The sequence below is a fragment of the Mandrillus leucophaeus genome, unplaced genomic scaffold (assembly GCF_000951045.1).
Source record: "Mandrillus leucophaeus isolate KB7577 unplaced genomic scaffold, Mleu.le_1.0 Scaffold1126, whole genome shotgun sequence".
Classification (NCBI taxonomy): Eukaryota; Metazoa; Chordata; class Mammalia; order Primates; family Cercopithecidae; genus Mandrillus; species Mandrillus leucophaeus.
This window is the reverse complement of record NW_012099499.1, coordinates 654,616-667,912: the sequence shown is the minus strand read 5'-3', so window position 1 is coordinate 667,912 and position 13,297 is coordinate 654,616. Positions and strand designations below refer to the sequence as shown.

At 34.6% G+C, this 13,297-nt stretch overlaps 1 protein-coding gene across 1 annotated transcript in view; it reads left to right on the top strand.

Moving 5' to 3' along the window:
* Positions 1-13,297, top strand: part of MMP16 (matrix metallopeptidase 16 (membrane-inserted)) — a gene marked incomplete at its 5' end in the record, with an annotated part of 186,056 nt that overhangs the window by 85,460 nt on the left and 87,299 nt on the right. The window contains 2 exons of the mRNA XM_011995225.1: positions 6,464-6,625; positions 8,603-8,814. Coding sequence (XP_011850615.1) covers positions 6,464-6,625; positions 8,603-8,814 — 374 coding nt within the window. The remainder of the gene's footprint in view (positions 1-6,463; positions 6,626-8,602; positions 8,815-13,297) is intronic.

Genomic DNA, 13,297 nt, shown 5'->3' with positions numbered 1-13,297 from the left:
ATTTTGAAATATAATTTAAAAAATGAAATTCTGTGTACTATACCTATGTCTTCTAATTGTAGCAAGAATTTTTTTTTTAATTTTGTAAAAAAAAAAAAAAAAAAACCTCCAGGACTTTCAGACTTAATTAAAAGTAAGAAGCAATGAAAATGATAAAAAGCTCTTTGAGTGGCCAAATTGGACTGATGAATTTTTATGGACTGAATTGTATCCATAAAAATTTTGTAGTTAAAGCCACAAAATTCATAGGTTGAAGCTTTAACCCTCTAATCCGATAGTATTTGGAGATCAGGCCTTTGAGAGATAATTTGGGGTGGATGAGGTCATGAGAATAAGGTCTAGTTAATGAGATTAGTTTACTTATAAGAAGAAACACCAACGAGCTTCCTTTTCCTCTCTGTTTACCTTTTTCTCTCTGAGTACGTACAGAGAAGCTAGGCATTGAAGAAGTCAGGAAGAGAGCCCTCACCAGAACCTGACCATGCTAGTGCCCTGAGCTCAGATTTCTAGCCTCCAGAACTATGAGAAAGTATATTTCTGTTGCTTAAGCCACGCGGTATGTGGTATTTTGTTATGGCAGCCAGGACAGACTAAAATGCTTACCAAGTTTTAAAATAGTAAGTTTATTATTAGCTCAGTGGAAAAAAGAAATACTATTATTACAGATACCTACAAAAACCTCCTATGCAGCAGCTGTGTTCTTTGAAGGTAGCTTGACAGGGTGGCCATCATCTCCTAGGATGCTCAGTAGAGCCTTGAAAAGATGTTGAGGGCTAAGGAAAAAGTGGATAAGTGCATTTTCTTAGCACACTAAGTTTTTGGTTGTGGACCTGGACTGTATGGGAGCTTACATAAGTTTCTGTCACTTACTGTGTAACTTTGGTCAAGTCCCATTGCCAATGAAAGTCATAGTTTCTCAGTCTGTAGAATGGTAATAATAATAAAACCTAATTAGTATGGAGGGGAGTACATAAACTAACACATTAAGCACCTAGTACTCTACTGGGCACATATGACTATTAACTGATACTTCATCCTGTCACTTGCGTATTATAAAAACTATTTTTTTTAATTCCACAAGCGTTGGGGCATAATAATAGTCCTGTGTACATCAAAAGACTTCAAAGGTCCGAGTGTATATAAAAATAAGTTAGGTTTGCCCTCAAATAAATCTCAATAAAATTTATCTGACACACATGTAAATGCTACTCGAAAGTGCATTGCAAGAAATTTACTCATCAATGGTAAGTAACTAATAAATGATTGCAATAATAAACATTTTTTCATACTCAAACTATGTCTGACTCAATTGGGGAAAAGCATTTAGAGAAAGGACTGAGGGATGGTTCTAGAGTTTTGATGCACTAGGGGAGCAGCCCAGTCTAGGTGGAATGTTGAAGGCAGGGATGGTGGGCAGGGAAAAGGCAAGAGAGAACACTCTGAGAGACTGCAGGCTCCATGGAAGCGTAGTAGTGTCAGAAAGAGATGCGTGAAAATCCACCTAAGATCGGCTTCTCTCAGCTTCTGTATTGCAAAGCTGTGACATAAGTCTTTTTAGGTGACCTGTGCCCCCAGGAAGTAAATACCAACGCTGCCTTTTATGGGCTGGCTGACTGAGCAAGTTCCATAGCCTCTGAGAGCTTTACTGGTAAAGCAGGAGTAATAAAGTTTAGGTCATGACATTTCAGTAACAAGTTCAGTGACATTTATAGTTCATAGTAGATGCTCAATAAATAGTATTTCTTTTATGTTATTTTTTCAGACCCATGTATCAGAGTTCTCTGGCTCTCTGGCAGGAAACACGTTTTCCTGACCACCAAGAAAGTAGCCCTCTTTTCAGTGAAATGCAAAGAGAGTAATAGCATAGGTACAACAAATAATAAAACCTAATTATCAAGTTTTCCAGACTTGAAAAAACACAGGAGACAAGGAAATAGATGATACTTCTACCTCTGGAAATTTTCAATCACAGACGTTCCTTCAGACCAAGAGTTATGCCAAGCCTTTTGGGTTTTGTAGAGGGGATTGAAATGGACAATATTTTAATCTCTTGTTTATTTCAGAAGTGCTATACAAACACATGCTTCAAAGAAGCTTCCTTTCTACTGTATTTTTCAGTTTTTTCTTAGAATCACCTCTTAATCCTAACCAAATGGAGAGAAGATAGAGTGCTAAAATACCCCATAGCATTTATCTATTGCTACACAAAAAATTACCCCAAAACCCAGCAACTTAAAACAACAATTCATTATCTCACATGGTTCTGAAGGTTAGAAATCCAGGAGCAGCTTAGCCAGGTGGTTCTGGCTAGGGTTATTTCATGGATACCCATGTTGGCTGGGGCTGCACTCATATGAAGGGGTTGGAAAATTCACTTCCAAGCTAACTCACATGGTTGTAGAGGAGGCAGAGGTGAGGGGAGGAGGGGAGAGAGAGAGAGAGATAAGATGGAAGTCATGGATGTATTGTATGACCTCACCTTGGAAGTCAAATACCATCACTTCTGCCTTATTTTGCTGTGGCAAACTGATAAAATGCTGATGGACAATGTGAGTGTGAGATCAGGAGGTGAGGATCACTGTTGTCATCTCAGAGGCTGGCTCCCATATATTTCTTTAGCTTCTCAACTAGGGAAACCAACTGTATGCATATTCTGATAGGACTGCAAGTTGAGAAGACCCATTCCATCCTATCCATCCACTAAGCATTGGAGAAATCTCTACTAATCACAGGTTTGGTGATGATTTCTGATTTTTATTTCTAGATATGGACTGTAACATTTTAAGTATTTATATATATTTAAAATTAGAAATATGTTCAAATTTATTCCGTCAGTCTTTTAACCCACAGGTGAATATTAAGAGCATCAGAATTTTTCAGGGCAATTATGGTATGTGCTACAATCAAGTTATATATGAAAGACTAGGTATACACAGATGTAGAGGGACTGAATTGACCTGGGAATTTGGAGAAGGCTTCACAGAGGAGATGACTTTGATTTTTGTTTTAAAATATTAACAAGATCTTGCACAATTGACAGAGTCAAGCTAGAAGATATATATTAGGGAAAAAAAATACTGAGTTTCAACAAGTTTTAGAAGACAGCATGCAAAGATAAACTTTGCAAAGCTCCAACACTAGGGGAAACTGTAATTCATTGAAACACATATTTGATAAAAGTGTAAGCAAGGCAAAATACACCAAAATACATTTAACAAAAATGTAAGCAGTGCAATGACAAATTCAGAACTCGGGGTAGTGATATGACCTCTGGAAGGAATGGAGGAGCCAAAGTTTTGGGATCACAAAATCATCAGAGAGAGAGATTAAGTGATGCTGGTGATATCCAAATATTTTAGTAGGATTATAAATGTTCCATAATAATTTGTATGTATAAAATATTACATGATCATTTTTTTAACATTCAGGATATGTCAGCAGGGAAGACAGTATCTGAAAATGCATGGAAGGGTGAAGGACCTTGGAATAATATATAGACATAATTATGACAAAGAAATGACAAATAATTATCCTTCATAATATACAGTTTAGTATTCTAACACTGTATTGGAGTATACAAAGGAAAGGAGATTATAGATACAATTGAAAGCAACAAACTCAAAACTCAAAATCTTGCAAAAGAAGCAAGTACTATTTCTGTATTAAGAACCAAGAGACTGATTTCTCCTTTGTTGCCTGCTTGGTGATAAAATCAAGGCATATTACAATTAAGGATTTCGAATAATGTGAATTAATGATAAGTTACAGCAGCAGTTATTATTTTCATCATTTGGAAAGAGGTCTGGTGCATTTTAATTGTCTGAAGCTCATCATGTGCCAACAACTTTTGTTCCTAGTGGAATTCAAATTACAGGGCAGTACTTTATTGAACAACTTACCCTTTTGAACTATTGTGAAGCTGCAAGCAAGGTTTAATTACATTATTGCCAATCATCTGAAGAATGGTAATTACTTGGAGCCCTTGGCCAATGTTTCTGATTAAAAGTAGTGTAGAGTACTCCACAGGTCATAAGTTCATATCCTGGTTCTATTAATTTTCTTCTAAACCTTACTTTATTCCTGAGACAAGGAATGACTCCACCCTTGGAAATGATGTTAAGGAAAAATATGAATGATCTGAAGAGAACAGATACATGAAACAGAATGACTTTGGCTGTTATGACCTGTTTGCTATTATGTCTGTGTTGTTTTTGTCTTTTTGTATTCCTCTTTCTAGCCAAAAAAGAAAGAAAAAAAAAATCTGAGACCAAGAGACTCTTTTCTTGTGAGAGGTTTGAAGTACCTTTAATAGTCAACTGGGTTCCTAGCCAAAATTTTAGTTTTGACTGAAAGCAATATTTATCTTCTTAAGAGTAAGACTGACTTCCTATGTGTTTAGGAACAGAGCAGGGTCTGTTTTTTCTAGTGAAGGGGACCTGATATGCAAGGAGGAGAGGATGGAGGTTGGATTTTTTTTTTTTTCCCTGTGAAGATTAAAACAAGATATAATCCCTGTAAGTCCACGTCGGGACTTTCTGACCAAGAAGTTGCATCAGTTTTGCTAAAAGAAGGTCAAGAGTATCTGAAGCTATTTTCTGAGTCAGCACTGTCTTCTGACTGAGTTCAGGTGTGACTAGCTGTTCATGGTGAACTTGAATGCCAGTTCGTGAGTTTTCTGCTGTTCGTTTGACTGCCTGGGCTTCTTTTGTTCCTTTTTCTGCTTGATAGATCTTTGTTTTGCCATTCAGTCTGCTGTTGGTGAAAATATCCTTTCACTTAGCCCATTGATAGCATGCTCCAGCCAAAATTGACCCATGTTTTCTGGGTGTGGCCATGCTCCCAAGCGATCCTTCTTCCACTTAACATGTTATTTAGGGTAGCAATAGGCCACGTGGTTATCAGATTCATATTTTAACTAAGGTGTCTCTGATTCGAAATTACAAAGATGTTCATTGTAGCATTGGGGTTAGATGTTCCATATCTAAAAATGAGTATAACTTCTTTTCTTTCCAATCATCCTCTCACCTGTGAGTGCCCCCAAGACACAATCCTTAGTAGTCTTCTCCCTAAATTACATACTTCCAAACACCGTCATAGTTATGCAACTCTTCATGAATAACTTCCTCCTTCCTTCTGTTTTCCTTTTTTTCTTCCTCCTGTGACTACGATGTTCCCTAGACAACCCCCAATAACCATGCTCTATTAGTATTTTTACTCAGGTAGACCACAGGAAGTACTGTCAATGGCTCATTTTTGGTATGCTAATGTCATATGAAGAGTCAGTCTTATGATCTCTGTGACAGACTACTCCAGAGTGGAAAAAATGTTGGTTATTCGCCTGGCTTTTGGGTTCAAAAAATAGTCTTCTGAAGGCAATTATCATAGTACATTATAAAAATGGTTGGAAAGAAGTTTTCATGGAAATAATGCTGGTTGAAATTATTAAATATTTGCATTCATGGCAAGTATTCATGTGAAATATTAGCCTTCATGTTCAATCACATTAAACTTTTCACTTAGAAGCATAACCCTTAGAAATGTAACAGCCCCAACTATTTGATACATCATGTTGCCCAACTAAATGTTTAGCATTAAATATATAGATGTAGGACCACCTTTTTCTCCCATAATGCATATGATTATGATGATTCAGAGTGAGCAAAATGTAGAAGTCATCAACAGGGGGTTGAATGCGTAAAATCACGCCAAATATCTCTGCAGAGTTTTTACTCCATAGACTTTACTGTACAAGTTTACCACAGGTGGAAATTTTCAGTGATGAACAGCAGCTCTTAAGATAAATGTATTTGGTTCAGATTACGTATGAAAAGATTGGAATTGGTATTTATAGAGCTAGGACTAGCATTCTAGTTAGTATGACTAATAGCCTATAGATTTTATTTTACATTATTATGTTTCTATATTCTATGCTAGCAAAAAATTAAAGCTTTAGTCTAGGAGTCAGAATATCTTAAGTCCCAATCTTAGCTCTTTGCTGTTCCTGACAAGACTTGTCACCTTCATGCCTTAATTTACTCATTGGTGTAAAAGTAAGGAAGGTATCTGCCCTATATTTTTTACTAAGTTGTTAGAATTATATTATATGTGAGGCATATTAAAGTAAGATGTTTCACATTATGTGTTTCATAATTAGAAGAGTATTTTGACAGCAGTAGTATCAGTTTCCAATGCTGCTGTTCTTCAACTTTTATTCTTTTTTCTTCCCTTTTGGATTCTAAATATCTGTGACTTTATCACGACCACCTCCTCCCTTGACCCTTTTTTGAACGAAGGATATTGGATTTTTGCCAGTAGGAAAACCAATGATGAAACCATACTAATAGTTGAAGGAAAGAGTTCCTCCTATTTTTCTTGGGTAAAATGTTGATAATACCAAATTGTCCTTTTCAATTCTGTATTTGGATATTAGTTACAATAACTTATTTTCTTCTTGTTCACACAGGAAATGACTTATTTCTTGTGGCAGTTCATGAACTGGGACATGCTCTGGGATTGGAGCATTCCAATGACCCCACTGCCATCATGGCTCCATTTTACCAGTACATGGAAACAGACAACTTCAAACTACCTAATGATGATTTGCAGGGCATCCAGAAGATATATGGTAGGTTACTACTTTTTCCATTTGCTTAATCCTGTAGTGAAGTCCAGAAATTCTACTGTGTTTTCTTCTTTGAGATAGATGCTCTAAGAATAAACAGATAACTACAGAAAAAGTATGTAGCTGGCCTACTGGCAAAACTATTCTATCAATTGAATTCTGTTGGCAAAGGTCCCACATATCTTAATGTATAGATTATGGGAACATGTTAAGCACTGATGAAATTTTCTTACTGAGTTTGGTTGGAAAACCTGCAGTTACAGCAAAGTTCTAATAAACTTTAATTTTTAAAATTCAGGAAAAAATATGTAATAAGTGAATGTAACAAAAAAAAACGGAAAAATATAAGACTTTCGTATATAAAATGCTGAGACTTTTCTACAAACTGATAGATTGACTCACAGTTTGTGAGAGTTGATGTTAGGTATTTCCTAGACAAAACACTTTTGAAGGTCCACAAAATACCCTTATATGATAGATACAAGAAATTGACCCCAAAGTCACGTAATGATTTATTGACCTAGAGTAAGAGTTAACAAAGGAGTGAAATTAACAAGTGGTGAAGTTTATCAATACAGAATACAAAACAAATTTTTAGTATAGTAGTGTCATTTTTATTCACTCAATGAATGCAAATTAAGAGAAAAGAGAAAAGACTATTATGCATATTTACTATAATCCTAACTTCCTCATACAACCATTGACCTTTATAAAGACATTTATTTCACACATAGTAGCAAAGAACTTGACATTTATAATTAACATATAGCAAATATGCTTTACTAAATTAATGAAGTGAAGCTTTTATTTTTACAATACAAAGACAAACGTGTGCTATCTGTATGTTAATATCCAGTATCCAGAAGATGTCTTTTGCATTTTTAAGCAGCATAGTTTAAGTTCACTAATTCGTTTTGCATTCATTTATTTTCTTTTAATTTTAATAACTCAGTGGTAAGTATTCTCTCAGGGTTAAAATAGATTTGTAAAAAAAAAAAGGTCAATTTTTGTGCTGCTCTTTAGTTTGCTGGGATACCAAGAAGAGAGAAATGTCTCACTCAGTGCTAAATATCTCTTTTGTTGAATTGAGCTATCCTATGTCTAAGTGTGTGTCATCAGAAATTCTTCTTAAGTGGTTCACTGAAAGAAGTCTCTTTCTCATGACCTCATGAATTAGTAGTCTAGACTGAAGGTCTGCAAAAGAATAGTCTTCCCATACCTAAATATTAAGTGCAAACAGCTTTACATCTTTTTTAAAAAACATGAATCTCTTGAGAATGATGCTTAACATCTGTACCAAATTACATGTGTAAACTTTGTCTTGATTTAGAAGCCCTTTTGAGAAATACTTCTTCACATTAATATTTTACTGGTGGTGTTTTAATCAATAGGTATTTTAGATTCACTACTTAAAGGAAACACTCTTCCAGCAATTTGTCAAAATATTTCATTAGAAGAAAACAGTGAAAATCAATAAAAGAGCATAAAATAGTTTTGACACATTGGATAGAATAAACTTTGCTTCGTTAATGTTTATCTTTTGGAAATATTTTCATAGAATCATTATCTATTGAAATCTAGGATTAACTTTGTTAGAGCTTACTTACATGGCTCCAGTATTCCTTTTCATTTATTTATTATTTATATACCACCTGCTTCCAAAAAAGTTCTGAAGGCAGCTTTCCCAAAAATAACTGTGGTGAAGCTATGAAAAATAGTATTAAAAATTAACAAAGGAAACCTAGCTACCTGGATCCAGATTCTAGCATGATAAGGACAGTTTCAGATAGACTTGGCAATGCTTTTTGGGGGTAAGATATTTTGTCTTTTGTTTTTTTTTTCAGAAAATATACGATCTTAAAGACCTCTTAGTTCACTTAGTCTGTGCCCTCTGCTGATAAGTGATTGTTCTCTGTAGCATATTTTCCAGCTCTATTCCAGTTTTAAGTGAGCCAAGCACTGTCCTCATATTTTCAAAAGGTCCACCTGACAAGATTCCTCCACCTACAAGACCTCTACCGACAGTGCCCCCTCACCGCTCTATTCCTCCGGCTGACCCAAGGAAGAATGACAGGCCAAAACCTCCTAGGCCTCCCACCGGCAGACCCTCCTATCCTGGAGCCAAACCCAACATCTGTGATGGGAACTTTAACACTCTAGCTATTCTTCGCCGTGAGATGTTTGTTTTCAAGGTAGGAGACCGTGATTTTTTTTTTTTTTTAACAGTAGATCAAGTGTCTAGTGTTGCTTTAGAAAACAAGTTCTCATTCATTCTAACACTACCTTCCCAGCCCTCTCACAGTTAGAAAGTTCAAAAAAAACATTTTAAAAAATAAATGCACAAATGGGCTTAAATGTCTAGCAGAAGATTGCTGTAACATTCTATTTTGGGAATGCATTTATGTCAGCAGAAGCTAAAATGCCTAAAATGTGAGGGTAAAAAAAATGCTGCATGTTATGAAGAGATAAAATAGCATAATTTGAATCATGAATAGGAACTAATAGGGATGATTTGCTTGGAAGCTTAGCCACTTCCAGGCATACTGCAGCTATTGTATCTTTGGTTTACATATCTTTATGAGATCCCTGTAATTTCATTTGACCATTACAGCATTGTTTTTCAGGAAGAGCATTGATCATTTTGTTTGGGGTCCACGGGTAGCCATTTGAGTTAAATCTCCTCTATGAGGCTATCATTTTGACTTTACATATATATGTTATTGTTTTGATATTGTTAGGCAATTGTATCTAACTAATTTATATAATTTTTTTAAAGGCTACAAGCTGAAACTAATTTTACATTTGCAAAAGTACTTTTAATGTTGGGGTCTCAGAAAACAACACTAATAAACAGTATATCAAAAGTAAATTATATAATATTGGAAGGTGAATATAATACTGAAAAATACTCCCCCCCCCCACCCGGTATTTGTAAGCCACTCTTAAAGACTAAGAAAGTAAGTTTGGATGTTGGTAGTAGAGTATTAAAAGAATCACGTGTTGCCAATATTATTTATTTTAAAATAAAACAATGTGCTCTCAGTTTTGGTGGACATAAATCAATAAATAATCAAATGCTCTTCTACTTATATACTGCCTATGTAATTTTCTGTCTACCAGAAGCTATCATTTAAAAATACAGATTTCATATAATTTTAACTTGATAAAATGCTCTATTTTCTTTGTTGAAAAATAATATCTGGATTTGATATAATATGCATAAAAGCATCATGCTTTCCAGGAAAAAATCAATGTGTTTCTTCAAGCACATGAATAGACTTTTGAACTCTATAAATGCCCTGTAATACTTTATTTGATATCGCCATTCTATTTCAAGTAGTTTAATAAATTTAGATTCAAAGAGTAAAGAAAATCTTACTTTTGTTGCTCATTGTGTTACTCTGTGTTACTCATATTGTTAGTCATTGTGGCTAAGCCCACAGCAACTAGTTGAAATGAACACAAAGTGCAATCTTGTTTATTCCACAAGACACCTGATGAAAACTGAAGGGTTGGCAGAATTTCAACATTGCAGGCTTTATACCTTGATATCATAATAATAACACTAATGCATCAACCTTATCTGAGAATATGATGTGAAATTGACTCTGGGTACATTATTTTTTCATTATTCCTGTCTATCTTAAGTAGGTTGCTGATGTTAGAGGAGACTGGTGTCTTCGTATCTAGTGATCGCTTTCAACAGCCTCTTTGCTCTGCACATTGTAAAAGTTTAGTAAGTGCTGTTGACTAACAAAATAAAGTCCTGTGATCACTGGTTCCTGAAATCAGGAACTGATAAAAAATGCATGGATCAGACTCTCAAGTAGAAATGCAATAGCTGCTACTTTCAATATCAAAACAGGTATATAAAAAATGTAAGTAAGGCATGCTTCCCTAAACTCTGAGGTTATATTGGATTCCTTTATCAAAATCCCTGACAGGACAGAGTTTCTAAAATCTTCCCTATTTTCATTTTCTCAGTAATTCCAAGAATTATTGCTTTCTTTCTAAGAATAATTTCTCTGGAAGATAACATCTTCTAATAGGCATTTTTTTCTTTGTAATATCCATTTGCTTAGTGAACGTTTTGTCACATAATTTCATACTTTTTGTTTTTATCTCATCTTTGATAGAATGTGTCTGTGTGCCCAGTATACTTTCCTAGGCATCAGGAATGTGTGAATAGAAACTAGCATCCCTGTCTTTGCAGAGCTCATATTTCAGGAATGAAGACAAACTTGAACATTAATATTTTTAATACATAAGAGTAAAAGTAATGACACTGAAACAAAGAGAAAGTACTGAAGTCTAATCAAACAAGGAATTTTACTGAGATTGGAGTTTTAATGAATTTTGAGACAAATTTTCTAGGCACCTTAAAGAAGTGGGTGGTGCAGCAATAGGTTTGTGTATGGAGGGAGAAAAAAACAGACATGTTACTATCTAGTATAAAGTGATAATCTTTTAATTCAGACATATGCAACATTGGATAGATGTAAAGAAAGCATGATTGCATGATATCTGACTCTTAGTTAATAGTTGTCATAGATTCGGTAACCATTATGTGTCTCTGACCTCATAAAAACACTGCAAGATAGATAACATTCTGTTTTACAAATTTAAAAAACTGAAAATCAGAAAAGTGTTGTTGAAACACTTCTAAGAGGTAGTCAATAGTTGAACACAGGTCTACGTGATTCCAAAATCTATGTTTTCCCCACTAAACTTTTTGCTTTGTTACCTGAAATAATTGAGAAAAGTTTCAAAAGAAAAGTAGACTTTCAACTATATTTTGAAATGGTAAGTATTCAAGAAATATTTATTGCCTTCATACTGTACGGTAGATGTTGTTTTAGGCACTGGCTATGTAGCAGTGAACAAAATAGGCTACACTTGGGTTTCTTGCAAATTGCATTCTAGTCTTCAAGGTGGACACGTGGGTGAGAGGCTTCACACAGATGTTCCACTTGTGAATGTCACAGAAGGATGTGAGAATGCTTACATATGACAGAGCCTGGAATTCTGTTTTTCAGTGCCAATGACAGCTGATTGGTCTCCTAATTTCTTCTCTATACTTACTTAGTCTAGACTGCCTTTACTTCTAAATTAATGTCATTACCCCATATCTGATCTTTCTCCCATTTCAACATTTCTTCAATGTATACATCATTATTTTTCATATTTTGCTTCTTATTGACTGTCTCTTCAAATATTTTTAGTATTGCTCATTGTTTGATCTCACTCTTATTAATATGTTGATTTTCTACTTTTGTTTATTACAGACTCTACACAATTTAGAAGTGTGTTCATCTCCTCAACCCTTACCCATCAACACTTATTTTCTCCTAAATTTTAATGTCTGGGGATAGCTTCTTGAGTCTCTGCCTATCCAAATGTTCCATCCTCAGCATCTTCTGATGTCCCATCTTCTCTGATTGATTCTCTCTAGTGATTTTTATATTCTCTATATTCATTCAATTAGCATGTTATTTATTTCTGTCTTCTCTAATTATTTCTTACGGAAATGTGTTCCTCAACAAGATTTTTACTTCTCCAGAGCGGAGATCGGTTCACATGACCTTCATAGTGCTCAGTGCTAATGAATAGGGATGTCATTGTAAGAATTGCATAATCAAACTGTGGCAAATATTATTTTTATACTATGATGATAGTCAGTCTAAATGAAATCCTTGAAGCATTTTATTTTGGTAAGTTGTTATTCCTTGCCCAAAGATTTCAATGAGTATTATTTATATAAATTATATATGTGTGATTTTTAAGCCAAAAATAAGAAAATCTAGATATAAGCAAAAGGTAATATCATCAGATAATTTTGTTTTCTTGTAAGAAAGAAGCCTTTCTTTATAGTAGAACTTTCAGCATAATGCTTTTTGGTTGTGAGCTTCTTCTCAGAGAATCTGATTGACATTGCACTTTCCAGGCATCCATTTATTTAAAGTGAGTTCACCTAGACATGTGTTTCTGTAGGAGGTGGGATATGTATATACATACATACACAGAGACACACAGAAACACACACACACACACACACACACACACATACGCTTCTGTCCTTATGCATGAAAAATTTAAGCCATGCAGCTTTATAATCTTTAGAGAATGTAAACCACCTAATCCAAGGAAATGAGAATCAAAACAAAATGCCAAAGGAGAGAGAAATAAAATAACAATAACAAAGAAGCTTTGTACTTACCCTAGAAAAGGTTATTTTAATACTACTCCTTGAAGAGTGTAAGCTGTTATAAGTGAACTGACAACAGCAAGATCTGATTGTTCAAATGAATACTCTCAAAGCACCTTTGGACTACAAGATAAGAACACTGAATATTTTAGTTTTTAGTTGTGTAAAAAAAGCAGAAGGCTAGAATTAGCCAAAGTTGTACAGAACATATTTCAGTACACAATATTTCACTATGTATGCATGAATGCATATAGTGGTAACTATATTCTTTTGAAGCTGGAAATAGAAAGAATTGTATACAGCACTAGGAACTCCTTTAGTGTCCAAAAAGAAAGGATAGTTGCCTTTGATTACTGACCAGTTCTTTTTTTTTTTTAATTTATTATTATTATTATACTTTAAGTTCTAGGGTACATGTGCATAACGTGCAGGTTTGTTACATATGTATACTTGTGCCATGTTGCTGTGCT